This window comes from Sclerotinia sclerotiorum, genomic scaffold (genome assembly GCF_000146945.2).
Source record: "Sclerotinia sclerotiorum 1980 UF-70 scaffold_6 genomic scaffold, whole genome shotgun sequence".
Lineage (NCBI taxonomy): Eukaryota > Fungi > Ascomycota > Leotiomycetes > Helotiales > Sclerotiniaceae > Sclerotinia > Sclerotinia sclerotiorum.
In genome coordinates, this window is record NW_001820830.1 from 577,325 (window position 1) to 590,399 (window position 13,075).

General features: G+C 42.3%; 7 protein-coding genes and 1 non-coding gene across 8 annotated transcripts in view; 4 read left to right on the forward strand and 4 right to left on the reverse strand.

Annotated features, from left to right (window-relative positions):
• Window positions 1–340, forward strand: part of SS1G_05042 (predicted protein) — a gene marked incomplete at both ends in the record, with an annotated part of 1,196 nt that extends 856 nt beyond the window's left edge. The window contains one exon of the mRNA XM_001593565.1: window positions 80–340. Coding sequence (XP_001593615.1) covers window positions 80–340 — 261 coding nt within the window. The remainder of the gene's footprint in view (window positions 1–79) is intronic.
• Window positions 341–1,297: 957 nt separating this feature from the next.
• SS1G_05043 (predicted protein) lies at window positions 1,298–1,666 on the forward strand (the record flags this gene model as incomplete). Its single annotated transcript, XM_001593566.1, has 2 exons — window positions 1,298–1,321; window positions 1,466–1,666. 2 exons carry the CDS (start codon window positions 1,298–1,300, stop codon window positions 1,664–1,666), a joined length of 225 nt encoding a protein of 74 aa, XP_001593616.1.
• A 701-nt stretch (window positions 1,667–2,367) lies between these two features.
• Window positions 2,368–3,050, reverse strand: SS1G_05044 (hypothetical protein; the record flags this gene model as incomplete). Its single annotated transcript, XM_001593567.1, has 2 exons — window positions 2,368–2,712; window positions 2,808–3,050. The coding sequence occupies 2 exons, from the start codon at window positions 3,048–3,050 to the stop codon at window positions 2,368–2,370; spliced, it is 588 nt and encodes a 195-aa protein (XP_001593617.1).
• A 3,073-nt stretch (window positions 3,051–6,123) lies between these two features.
• SS1G_14568 lies at window positions 6,124–6,224 on the forward strand. The gene has a single exon. It is a non-coding gene; the product is annotated as a tRNA-Asn (tRNA).
• Window positions 6,225–6,579: 355 nt separating this feature from the next.
• On the reverse strand, window positions 6,580–7,049 carry SS1G_05046 (hypothetical protein; the record flags this gene model as incomplete). Its single annotated transcript, XM_001593568.1, has 3 exons — window positions 6,580–6,706; window positions 6,776–6,897; window positions 6,972–7,049. The coding sequence occupies 3 exons, from the start codon at window positions 7,047–7,049 to the stop codon at window positions 6,580–6,582; spliced, it is 327 nt and encodes a 108-aa protein (XP_001593618.1).
• Window positions 7,050–8,024: 975 nt separating this feature from the next.
• On the forward strand, window positions 8,025–8,309 carry SS1G_05047 (predicted protein; the record flags this gene model as incomplete). The annotated part of the gene is made up of 2 exons (XM_001593569.1): window positions 8,025–8,099; window positions 8,217–8,309. 2 exons carry the CDS (start codon window positions 8,025–8,027, stop codon window positions 8,307–8,309), a joined length of 168 nt encoding a protein of 55 aa, XP_001593619.1.
• A 556-nt stretch (window positions 8,310–8,865) lies between these two features.
• On the reverse strand, window positions 8,866–10,412 carry SS1G_05048 (hypothetical protein; the record flags this gene model as incomplete). Its single annotated transcript, XM_001593570.1, has 4 exons — window positions 8,866–9,002; window positions 9,154–9,303; window positions 9,874–10,031; window positions 10,246–10,412. The coding sequence occupies 4 exons, from the start codon at window positions 10,410–10,412 to the stop codon at window positions 8,866–8,868; spliced, it is 612 nt and encodes a 203-aa protein (XP_001593620.1).
• Window positions 10,413–10,983: 571 nt separating this feature from the next.
• Window positions 10,984–12,484, reverse strand: SS1G_05049 (hypothetical protein; the record flags this gene model as incomplete). The annotated part of the gene is made up of 2 exons (XM_001593571.1): window positions 10,984–11,634; window positions 11,687–12,484. 2 exons carry the CDS (start codon window positions 12,482–12,484, stop codon window positions 10,984–10,986), a joined length of 1,449 nt encoding a protein of 482 aa, XP_001593621.1.
• Window positions 12,485–13,075: the final 591 nt, after the last annotated feature.

The window sequence follows — 13,075 nt, forward strand, 5'->3', positions numbered from 1 at the left end:
GGGTCATGTAGCTGAGAAGAGCGAAGTTCATGTTCCTGGTGAAACCCCTTTGACTGGGTATTCAAATTCTTTGGATGAGCTTGCGGAAGATGCGCCTGTGTTTGAGGCAAATGAAGAGCGAGAAGTATTCAGAAAGGGTGTAGAGACATCAATCGAAGATGAGCACGATGGATATGTAGTCTCACCAATCGAGGAACAGGGAGAAGAAAGATGGCCGGAGGTGGAAGGGCAGAAGGCAGGAAGACCAATATCTGGTAATATCCCCTTGATTTTTCAGTGGGAGAAAAGAGCAGAACAGAAAAGAGATTCGACAACTGGTACGATTGGACAGACAATGTAGGTTGGGGATTTCTTTGCGCTAGACACATACAAGAAGAGAAACAGGTCAACGGAATGTAGACATTACTTTCGATAGATAAACATATCATAGCTAGCGAAGTTCATCAAAACGCAGATTCCTATTAAGCAACGCTCATAGGGAAACATGTCTTATTATACCGTAAGAATCATAATGACAAACATAATACCCCATATCAAACATACAAACCCCACCCATCCCCTCCCTCACCTTGAGCCACTCATAAAATCTAACATCTAAAAGCTTGATTGAGCGAATTATCAATAACGATATCTCTTCTATATTGATATCAATAAATATCTACAACCACAAATATAAATTTCCCTGTTAAGGTTATCGCTAATTACTACACCGGTGCACTCTTTGTGACAATACAATACATTTCTCAGTTTTTGAATCCTGGAGCAAGCTGTAAGTAACATAAAGACTAAAGCAAAGTAAACAGTTTCGTGGGGACTGCAGTATGATGTATTTAATAATCTAGAATGGTACTCGGATCTACTTTTCATATAAGCAATGGATTATTTTGATCGGATAAGTATGTGGTGGTAGTAGTTGAAGCCGCAGGTTGGCTCGCTTTCAGTTCTTCAAGACTCTAGCTCAAGGTAACTGACAGTTGGGGATGCGATTGTATTCAATCTATTGATATTCAATCACACCTCAATACGATTCTCACCTCCAAATCCGCATGCTCATGAGCCAAGTATAGATCTTGACACGGAATCTAAGGAATTCAATCCAGCCAATATATCAGGTGTATTCCAAATAGATAGTATACACTGTGAGAATTGCAACCTACAGTGGTTCTTCTGCTCTCAAACTCGGAGCACAGCTCACTTACACGAAGACATAGATTTTGCATTGAAAACTTTCGCCGCGTTTACACCTTTTAGGGGCTGTAATAGCATTTGCTTCTGCCAGCCCCTCCTCGTATCAAATATGGCTTATTCTTCTACTTCCACTGTACGTTCCATTGGAATTTTCTCGACGCCAGCGCTCACTATATCTAGTACCTCGATATCTGTATGTTAGACTGCAATACAGCAACATCATGTCCGGCAGACTTGGTTTTTAAAGTTGAGGTTATTGGAGATCTTACCTCTCCAGGCGTCCGGTCGTAAAGTTGTCGCTTGTGCCGATTGGAGGAACGCCACGAACTTGGAGCATTGCGATTGGGATGCATATTTCGTGAAAATCAGTGCTCCTATGTGGGAATCAGATACTATCATCAAGAGCCTCAGAACACCAAGTCTACTATTTAAAGCCCTTGATAGACAAGGAGCTAACCACGCACAAGCACTCATATAAGTGACATGGTGTAGTGAAGTTCCATTTGAGGAAATGGTACCTTAGCAACCTATAGTCGCTAAGTTACAAGCCTAGCGCTGTAATAACCTCATCCTCGCACATCCTCGCTTGTACACTCAATAGCTATCCTACTAAAGTTGAGGTTTGAACGAACTTCTTCACCTCCTCAAATGCAACTTCCGAAGACGATACTTGAGCTTCTTGCCTGTTTTCTCCTGTTTCTAACGTCAAGTTAATACATCGTCATTCCGCTTTTCCGTCACGGTACACTCTAAGTGAAGAACACCAGAGACTTCGTCGCTTTTGTCGGGCAACTAATGGCTTATGTCAAGGCAATCGATAGGTGGGATCGCGGATGGAAGTCGAGGTTACTTCTAGGTAGTGTTGGATACAACTAACCTGACTGGAAGATTATGTCGGGCAATTAAGTACTAAATCCAGTTGCACAATTGCCGGCTCTTTTACAAGAACCTGGCAATGAAGCCGATGTGCAGTATACTCCGTATGTGGGTAAATTTCTTGGACTGTGGGGGCCTCATGATCAGTAAGTATAGATGCATTCCAGAGTGTGAGGTAAAGTATTACGCCAGGCTCGTTGGAGCTGTCCCAACAGTCTGTAGACCGCGCAAAAACACCTCGTTTCGCGACGGATGCTCACACCGTGAATACATACATATTAGATACATCAAACAATGTAGAAATTATGCCTGATTCGATACATCTCTAAGAGGAGTCGGTCCATTCGTATTCTGTGCTCTTCTGCTCGCTTGACGATATCTATTGTGTTTCCGTTCTTTCTTGATATCCAGTCCCATAACCCTTTGCACTGCGGCATGTTTCGGCGGAACAGGTGGGTGTTTCCTTGTTGCCCACGGTATTATATCTACAAAGGATTGTCTATGCTGCGGATCCATCATATCAAACCTAATGCATTTCTCTTCCAGCTCTCCTTTCAGTTTTGCATAGATGTATAGATAGCGACCCCGTGGAATGATAGAATACGTTACTCGAATTTCGAGGTTGGCGGATCGTCGTCGTTTTGATGGCTGTGAATGAATGATTGTTAGAATGAAGATTCTGAAGAAGATACTATGCAAAGAAGTGGAGCGAAATATTTATACTGAACAGTTTGACTACTAACCTCGACCATCAAACACCACATCGCCTTGTGAGCCGCATCGTACCAATGATCATCGGTTGTGCGAAACACATATTTGAAAATAGTCATTGCTGCATAACGATAGAATACATGTTCCATATCGATTCCAAGCCTTCGTAAATAGCCAAGATTTGCTAGCATCGCCCCCAAAAATTTTGCCTGTTTACAGTCCTTATCGTTCAATCCCATCTCTCGCCTTAAATCTCGACGGCTAGGCCATGACATGACTGAAGGAGAGCAAGGGTCAGGCGCAGCACAGCACAGCACAAAGCCGATTACCTTGTTGAATGTATCTCTATTGCTTGCAGAATTACAGTGCAGCGTTGAGCGACGAAGAAGGCAGAATGAAATGAGTATATTAGTGAGATGCGATGTAATACGACACGGCAAATGGAATGGGTAATGTTAACTGCCTGAAGCTGTTGCTATAGACATCAGAGTGAAGAGAATATCGCCGAGAGTAGAATAAAGTTGATACTATCACTGTATCAAGTTTTCTTCGTTATAGTTGTCGTGCGCGTGTGTACTTGTGTCGTATAGGACGTGTTGTTTGGAGCTTTTGTTGTTGAGACAACAGAAAATAGAGGGTGGGTTTAAGAGAAAGCATGTGGTTTGATAACACTAAGATTAAGCTGAGCTGGAGCGGCATATGACTTGATAAACTCACCCCTTCTACATTTCTACTCTGTACGGTGGTTGAAAGGGTCAGTATGTTACGAGGGTAGCCGTCTAGATCACGTGGAAGTGCTCTAGGCTCTCGAGGTAGATTTATAACTAGGCGTCAAGCAGGGACTTAAAGTAATGACAATAATGCAATTCGTAAATAATAGTAGAGTATACTAAATGATTGATCTTGAGCACGAAGCTCTATACAAAGGAAATCCATCTTGATTATATAGACCTTCATGCCTATGGCTAGTCAGGACCGCTGCGCGGTCCTGGACAGCCAGCGTTCCTCAGCGGTCCATAACGTGACTTAATCACGTTAGCTTGGTTTAGTCATGTGACGCGGTGTGGAAGATAGCCGTCGTAACATTATATAATCTTAATCATAAGTAATCCCAGCGGGATCTTGGTTTACTCTATTGATTCAATAAGTTGAAGGTTTTGGTATACTGTTCAAAGGATAAGTGAAGATGATTGAGCACCGGGATCCCCGTGAGGAGATTTACGATCCCGGGACTTCAAGGTGTGCGTAGTCCCAATGTAATTATCCCTTGTGAATTATGAAAAGAGAAAACGTTTATATTTTCGCTACCGCGAATGCGGGGAAATGAGCGCGGGGAAGGTGCATAGAAAGGTGGAGACAACGGAGTCGAGGGGAAAATAAATTTAAGCATGTACCGCCGTTATAGTATTCTCCTTAATTTTACCGAAGTTTTTATACGGGTACTCCTACTTCTCTACGTTCACATTTCCTTCTTCAGACTCCTTTAGAGGTTTAAAGGTGCCAAAATGCAAAAACTGCAAAAACGGTGCTCACAAAAAACACATACAACAGTGGGGATTCGCTGGTGGTCACCCACCCAACTACTAATCCACCGATCTGAAGCTTGTGTATGGCAGAGCGGACGGGATGCCCAATTCTCTTCAGTCTATGGTCGTATGTGCCAGAAAGTATACTTTTAAAGATTATATTAGTTAAAAGTCAGCGGTGATTGAGTGGAGGAATATGAAACTCCATATGGGGCGCTCATGCTGGACTTCTTTGAAGAATAACATCCGGGAGAGATCCTGCAGTTGCTTTATTGCTATCTCTCTCTTCGGATAAGTTATAAGTTTAGTGTTCACAATCCACCGACTTGATCATTGTGTTCTCTCTCGTGAACCTAGTTAGGTTCTGCACTTTTCTCGCGTGCCCATAAGTGGTTGTTGCCGGACTTGCGTATACTCCCACAACTCGCGTGCCTTCTGCCAAGGGTAAGTGAAGCTCGATTGGGATACCTATGTATTGGAACTATCCACTCAAGTGAAGCGAGCCGCGTGGTATATAAGTCTTACAATCTAGCTTTTCTTTGTGCTTCCCGACAAAATTATCTACTGGACTGATGAGCTGAGCAGTGAAGCTAGGTGTCTGCTGGAAAGGCTCGCTTCATAGTCAACCATCCACTTTCTACACCTCCGTTGCTAACCACCTATATGTAAGTAGGACATCCTCCAGTATAATTTATCTGCCCCATATCACCTCAATCTAGCACCACCCCTATATTTCCCTATGTTACAACCATCGATCCATATATAGTCCAACAAAACCCGTATGTATGCGTTTCATAGTTCTGAAAGGGATTCAAATACCTGAATGAAATTGACGTATTCATCCCCTAAGCGTATTCCTAACATTGAAATCACATCCCCCAATAGGTACATAAAGATTGAATAATCATATCATTCAAGAAAATATCGAGCACTAATAACACTATCCGATAGCATTGCTTATCATGATCCGAGGAAACAAGATCAGGCTAATACTGGCCATGTGAATTTCTATCAACATGTGGGACCAACGATGCCATCCCTATTGAATATTGAGGAATAAAGATCAAAATCAGTAGACACTTAGGGAGACTGTCTCGTTCCTTTGTGGATTTTTGGACTATACCGACATACTAAAGAGGTACCAAATGTTGCGAATTAAGAGGTTTAGCTGGAACGCGATGTCTTGTTGTATTCTACCGACAAAAGGCTTCTGACTCCTTGTTGAGCGGATAATTGCTATGACCCATTGGAAAGAATTTTGAGTGCGGGAAGAGCACCTCGAAAGAGCACCCGCCCAGTGTAAAGAACTTGCTCAGTTTTTGGTGTTTAATTGGAACTTGTACATGTGAGTGTCAAAATGACACAAGTGGCCATCATACCTCTTTGGCATTCATATTGCAGGCTACAATAGAAACGGCGAAGATACCTGAAATTGCAAGGAAATCTTTCATAACGAACAGGCTATTGGCGTGCCTGTCCATTGAAATGAGGGCAAGAAGCTCTTGACTACTGATCATATCACAGTCACATGCACAAATAGACATATATTATTAGGCAGCGATCACTACAGATCCGACCCCGGAGCTTGACAACAAGACAGAGTTATAATCCGGGTGAAGCAATGCTCTGCATGTAACGATTCCTAACGGCAGTATTTTATTCTCACATAGACTTCTCCCATCTGCTCCCAGAATCAACCATCCACAGCTGCTGGTTGTTGATATCTTGGTCATGTCGTCCCCCACCTTCTTCTTAAGTAATGTGGGTCTTTTGACATGTTGGGTTTATAGAATGGAATAAGTGCGCTGGTCACCATCAAATATCCCTCGTGGCGCAATTGGCTAGCGCGTTCGACTGTTACTTGAAGCAAATCAAGCTTGCAGATAAATCGAGAGGTTCGTGGTTCGACCCCACGCGAGGGAGATATGCTTTTTGCTTTTTGCTTTTGTGGCTCTTGGTCGACTTCAGACAGAAAAAAGCACCTTGATTGACCAAAGGATGCATAAGGATTACTATTTCCATAGATAGGGCTGCTATCTTGTTCGTTCGTGCAGGATCGTGGTCTAGAACGGTAAAAGCCGCAGAGGGGTAGGGGAAAAGGGTGTGCATGCTGAAAGCCTTCGTGGGAATCGCGGTGTTAGCTGGGACGGCTTTTTTCTTGGGCAACATCGAAAATCGGCCACTTCACATCATGTAGGTATTCTGCCTCCATGCTCGAATAGATATGCGGCCTGTCTTTTGCCTCCTATGATGTTCTATTCATAGCCAAAACGTAGGTTCAAGAATCGGAATCGGAATCATCCCTACGCTCTGCTGTCCGATTTCCCTGTGCCTGTCCATGATTTTGTTGTTGTGCGCTACCCGCGATCGTTTCCTCTCCTAAAACTTTGCTTGCCGCCATGAATCTATCGAGAGAATCATTAGATACTTTGTTTTCCAGGGGATTTCTGTTCGAATTCAAAAAGGAGACTTACAGTCCTCCGTGAAAAGCACCCAAGCCTCTTATTGACTCAGCTTGTATACTAGTATTTCGGAGAAGGTTCTCAAGATCTCCAAGATTGGCCGAGAGTTGTGCGAGTTGTGCGTGCAGGTGGGACTGGAAAAATTAGTCAGGATTGCTGATTGCGGCGTTGAAGTTCAGAAATGAAAAGATATTTTTGAATGTCATACCAGTTGTCGAGGCTTGGTGCTACTACTTGGTGCAGTCGAGAGACGTGGTGCGTTGCCGCCAGGGAGTCGGGACGTCATGGTTGTAGGATTGAGTGTGTAAGATCGGGAATTGGCCTATGAAGACGGGAAGTTCGAAATAGAATGATAAGCTTAAAAACTAGGTGTTTTAGCGTGTAGTTGTGTGGAAAACGGCCTGTTGAAGTGTGAAAGTCGACAGATGGAGGGGTAGATATTGAAGGCAGGAGGAGAGATGATCTAAGTTGCTACAACACTCTTTGCGCAATGATTGTAGATACTATGTAGCTTTAATTCTGAAAATGACAAGAGTACTGTCGTTGCTTTCCTGAGCTTTCAAATTATGTAAAATTTTTACTTCGTGTAGTGTTATGTTGCTGTGTTGTAAATCGCGTTTGTTGCGAGGTGATCTAGACTAGTAAATAAGAATGTTGCGCACGGGCCATGCTTAACTTAATATACAAACATTTTTTTACATCTTCTCCTGCACTTCTATGGCACCTTCGACAGTGTGAAAATGAACATTCAATTGATCGATCTTTTCTTCCTTACTGGTGTATCTACCATTCTTAACATAGATTCATTCTAAGGAGGTCAATGCATTAATATTAATTTGATTTCTTAGCTAGCTTGCGGATTACCATTCAACACAATGTATCGCCGTCTAGCTAATGGAATGCTAACCTCGGACTCGTATGTATTGGATTAATATTCCACTTATCAAGGCAATAGACGCTCAACATACTGCCTGACAACGCCATCAAACCCATGACCCGTAGTCCAATCTTGCTCAATGACATGAGGATCGGGATTTTCTTCACCCTCCAGCTTGTCGTAGCAAAAAACGGCTGTGATTTTGGAAGTGCCAAATGTCACTTGAAACGACGGGGTGTCTCGCGCGTACCAGTGTACCATGAAGTTTACTACCTGGCGAAATGTTGATAAAGCTCCCAATGCTTGACAACTCTTCTGGAATAAAAATACCCGGCAATTTGGCCCAGGCAAAGGCATGAAAGAAGCTTGATCTGTATGCTCCAAATGCCATTCATTTCCCACAAAAACAACCTTAATATCATCTTTGATGGTGGCAGTGGCCAAGGAAAAGAGGCCGAGGTAGGTAGACAACCTCATGGATTGCGGAGTAAGGAGGTGTATCGCATCGTAGTCAGCGTTGAAGTATATGCGAGCATGTGACGGCTCGGCGGCGAAGCAAAGCTTATAAAATCTTAGAGTTTCATCTCGGAATTCTTTGCAGATTTGCAAGCCTATAGGAAGGGTAGCATTGCTCATGAAATTTTCTCCTCTAAGAGAGATGTCGACTAATCGAGGTCCAGGAAGTGATAACCTCCATATTTTGCGACGAAGCTCGAGCGGAAATCTTGGGAAGGGATAGAAGGTGGGTCCCGTCGCTCCTGATGCCATTTCGTTGTTCGTAGTATGGTAAATCTTTTGTCGAGTAAGTCAGGTTGAGGGTCAAAATGTATTCTTTTATCGTGACGACCTTCGGAAAGAGTCAGGGTCGTGCTATACGAGAATGGGCCTAAAGATTCGCTTTGAGTAAATAGTGAATTACCATCCGAATTGGTGCTGTAAGATTGCATCAATTCACTTGTTTTTGATTCTAGTCAACCAAGCAGAGCTCTAGTAAGCGTTTCTTTTGTGAATATATCAGTCAATATTTTTAGTCTCAGATATCGAGGATGCTGTCATCTTCTGCATTACTATATACCTGTTCTCCGTCCTGCACCATATTCCCTTTCTCATCAGTATTAGATCTAGGTCTATCAAAATACCAACACCGCGCGTCACTCTTCTTTCCTTCATCTATTCTTCTAGAATAGTACTACCAATATTGCAAAATCATTAGTTTTCATCAAATCTATGATACAAAAATCCTCGTAGAACTTACCTTTTCAAGAAGCTCTCCTTTTCTTGCCCCCGCTTTCATTGCTATTCTCTCGCTTGCTTTATTCCTAGGATCAACTTTCGCGACGAGGTGGGGAATGTGAGATCTTTCTATTTTGAAGATTGTATTAGTTTATCCTATATTTTACCCTTGTATTTGTCTTCTCTTTCGCTTTGGTGGTATTTTCTTTGGATTTGAATGTTACCCTCGCTATGGAAAGGGATGGTAATCGAATGTCAAGAGGAAGAAGCGAAAACATACCTTCCATCCCCCAAAATGTCCTCAGAAACTCCGTTAAACCCCATGTAGCATATCCATTACCCCAGTAGTTGGGGTTTACCATATAGCCTAATTCAAGACCTTGGGGTGAATGGCGGTTGGTTCCAACCATTCCTACACATTTAGACGGTTCTAGAAGTTCTTAGTTAGTATAGGAATGAAATGATGGAAAGAGAGAACATCAAATCGAAGAAAATAAGGTATGGAGTAGCGACGATACGCAGTAGGAAGTAAAGAGCCACTATAAGTCAATTTTAACTCAACGAGCTCGAAAGCGTTGAAGGCCATCATTTCAGGAGTCCATAGTCAAATGAAAGTCCAAACTTCTTGCATCAGTCTGACTATAGAGCTGGCATGCTTACGCCATCATTACTAAGGTGTAAATGCTCCCTCATATTCTTCATACTTGAGAATTGACTTCTTCTCTATACACAATCTAGACTCTCAATGCTGTGCAGGAGATTTCATCTACCTTTAAGCAGCGCACTAGCGAGTCACAAACTAAACCACCCAAAAACTTCCAGGTGACTTTCCTGCTCACTCCTCATGCAACGTGCAAACCATCCAACCACCCCAGAGCCATCATTCTTTCTTCCCAAATCCCCTTTCCTCTTTCCACCCAGCAATCTTGACTTAACTCATTCCTCCCCCACAAAAAAGAAAGTCACAAACTCCCAAAATACCGAAATGAAAAATACTCACTACCCTCCCCATCTCCCTCTCCATCCCCCTCCACTTTCAAAACAATAGCAAACTTAACACTCTCCTCCGTCTCTCCCTCAGGATTATCTTTCGTCTTCGGTAAGATAAATTTCATAAGTTTTAGCGCTTCTTCTCTTGTTTCTTGAGTACCTTTTGTTCTTTGGAGTTTTGTTAGTTTGCGATATAGATATATATCTAAATTATAGAAAGGTCGAAGAGAGTGCGGAAGCGGGGAGAAAAGAGGAGAGGAGAGGTAGAAGAATGATGGGAGGGAGGGGAATAGGAATTAGGAGAAAGAGGGAGAGAGTGGGAGAGGAGGAAAGGTGATGAGGGATTGTTAGAGGAGAGGAAAAGGAAAGAAAAACAACATACGACCAAACAACCCCTCGTTCCTCTTTCCAAAATTCCCAAAAATCATCTAGATGTTCTTTTATGCTTAATTCTACTAATTGTAATGATTGATTCTTGGCGGATTTTTGAATTTGAATTTGAGTTTTAGTTTGAGATTGGAACTGGGTGTTGATATTATTACACTCCATATTGTAAATAGGTAGGTAGGTAGGTAGGTAGTTAGGTAGGAAGGTAGGTTTTATCAACAAATAACTCGATAAAAATAATTGAAGTAGAGATCTTAGTGTAGGGTTTTAGAAGTTAAAGTTAAATCAGTAATTCATGTAAAATCTAATATATTATTAGAGAAATGAACAACAGACAGAGGAGGGAAGATGAAGGGGACGTTTATGTATGTATATATATATAGTAATATCTAGGATTAAGATTAAGATTATGATGATAAGTACCAACTACCTAGTACCTAAGTACAAATAAGGACCAACTAACTGTCGGAAATTTTGGTGGATATGACACATACGGCGAGAGGTAATGTTAACGTAAGCATGTAAGATTTTGGGGCGAGCAAATAAATGAAGTGAAGGGGAAAGAAACATTACATTTGCAATGCACACCAACACAGACAGACAGGTCAAACATCGCGAAGTTAGTCATTTAGTTATTTTTGTTATCTGTTCAATCATACACTACGTACAAATTTCGAAATCCATAGCTTTTATCCAGTATTCCTATTTCACTATCTATCCTATATCCTCCATCTTACAATTCCTCATTCATATAGGGAATTAATCTCTCCATTAAATCCTCCACTTCCAATTCTTCACCAGCCCACATTACTCCACCTGGAGTCTTGGGTGGGATTAAGACCGAGCTCAAAACATGAATAACGCCATCCTTTGCAATGCCATCTTGGACACTAACGGTACTAAATCCATTAATCTTGATAGTGATTAAACCGCCAAATCTTCCAATGTCGATGCTGAGACTCTTGTTTTCTAACAAGGTAGGGAGATCGACGTGGAAATGCCCCTTGGGGATATCCGCAGCATCGATCTCATCAACAAGGTTGAGGCTCTTATCATCTGACTTGGCTTTGTAGAAAGCATCAGAGTAAAGAGTTTGGTTTGCAACGACGTGGTATTTGAGAAGGGCTTTTAGATACTTTTCGCCGTATTTGCTGAAGAGGAATGCATTGATTTTAGGGCCAAGCTTTTGGAATGCCCAGTTGCTTGGTGCAAATAATGTTCCTCCTGTGTGTGGTGCTGAAGCAATAGAATCGAAGAGGCCTGTTTTTTCGAGACCGAGCTGAAGAGTTGAGAATTCGCCCGGAAGGAGTTCAATGATTTTGAGAGCTGGAGGAGGTGGGAGGAGAAGTGAATCGACGCCGTGAATTACTCCGTTTGTTCCGAACTATGGAATATTAGTACTATGTTTTTGAATCGGGATAGATGGTGAGAAATACAATATTGACAGCAACTACTCTGCTGTAGAAATTGACAGCCAACCCTTTGAGACCTAGACCAATACGAAGACGTTGAGGCTCATCCCCAAGACTACTCTCATCCAATGTAGTTGGAATAGTGTGCGAAACGAGGACACGGCCGGCTGGATAGAAGTCTGGAGATACATGGTATTGGAGGACAGCCTTGATCAATTCCTTCGAAGGTTTCTTATGGTGATCTGGGATCTTCTCAAATGCTTCATCAGTCGGTGCAAATACTGTGTAGTTGGCCTTTGTGCCATTCAAAGCATCAACAATATCAGGATATTCGTTGATGAGCTTGGCAAGCTTGGTAGTATACTTGCTACTAGCGATTAATTCGTAGACAGTTCTATTAGGCTTTTCATGACCATGATGTGGATTCTTCGGATGGTGCGGGTTTCCGTGGTGGGGAGGCTTCTCGTGAGGGTGATCAAAGATATCAATATCCTCGACAGCAGAAATAGCAGAGTCTAACCAGCCGGTTATATCGAACTTTGTCATTGAGTGATGACATTCAATGACATTTTGGGCCTTGCCGCCAACCTCGGAAAGGCTATCGATGGCATTGTCGAAAGCATTCCCACTGAATGCAACTGCATCTTTGAAGGATTTTTCGGCATGGGAGAAAACATTGTCTTTAGTCTCTGAAATTTTATCGAGCCATGTCTTTGAACTTGTCTGAGATTCAGTGATGATCTGATTGGTAATCTGTTCATCAGGAATAACGAAGGCAGTAGAAACCGCCGCAAGGGGCAAAAGAGTAGTTGAGAACTTCATACTGAAATAATTGATGAGGAAAAAGGAGAGATTGGGCGTGGATCTAGGGAGATATGAATATAAATGGAATGATGACCAGGGCCAAGATACTAGTAATCAATGACGCCTTCTCTGGCTGGCCGCGTAAACACAGACAGCTTTTCTGATACGAGGCAACTCGGCTCGGATTCAATTAGTTTCCGAAACAGAAGAATATGGAAATGGATTAGCTTGAAATTGTTGATTCGATCTGAAGTAAATGTTGAAGAGAAAACTACGGAGAATCGGAATGAGATACAGAAACCGAGTTAATTGATCTTTGATATACTTCGAATACCTCTTAAAGAATGAATTTCTATTTGTTAGACAGTGGTCGAAATGTCGCAATTGATCCACGTATACTTACAAGAGAGGGGAAGAGACCGAGGTGGTGAATGGTTGCGTGTTTTCTTTGTAAGAAGACGAAATCCATAACATCATCGATCCAAAGAGGCGTTTATGCTGCATTGTTAGTTATGCAGCTTACCAGCCAATCATTTTGGTTGTTTTGAATCTACCCCTCGACCGGAGGTTACAAATACCGAAGGACAAGGCGTAAATAAAAGTCCGTGG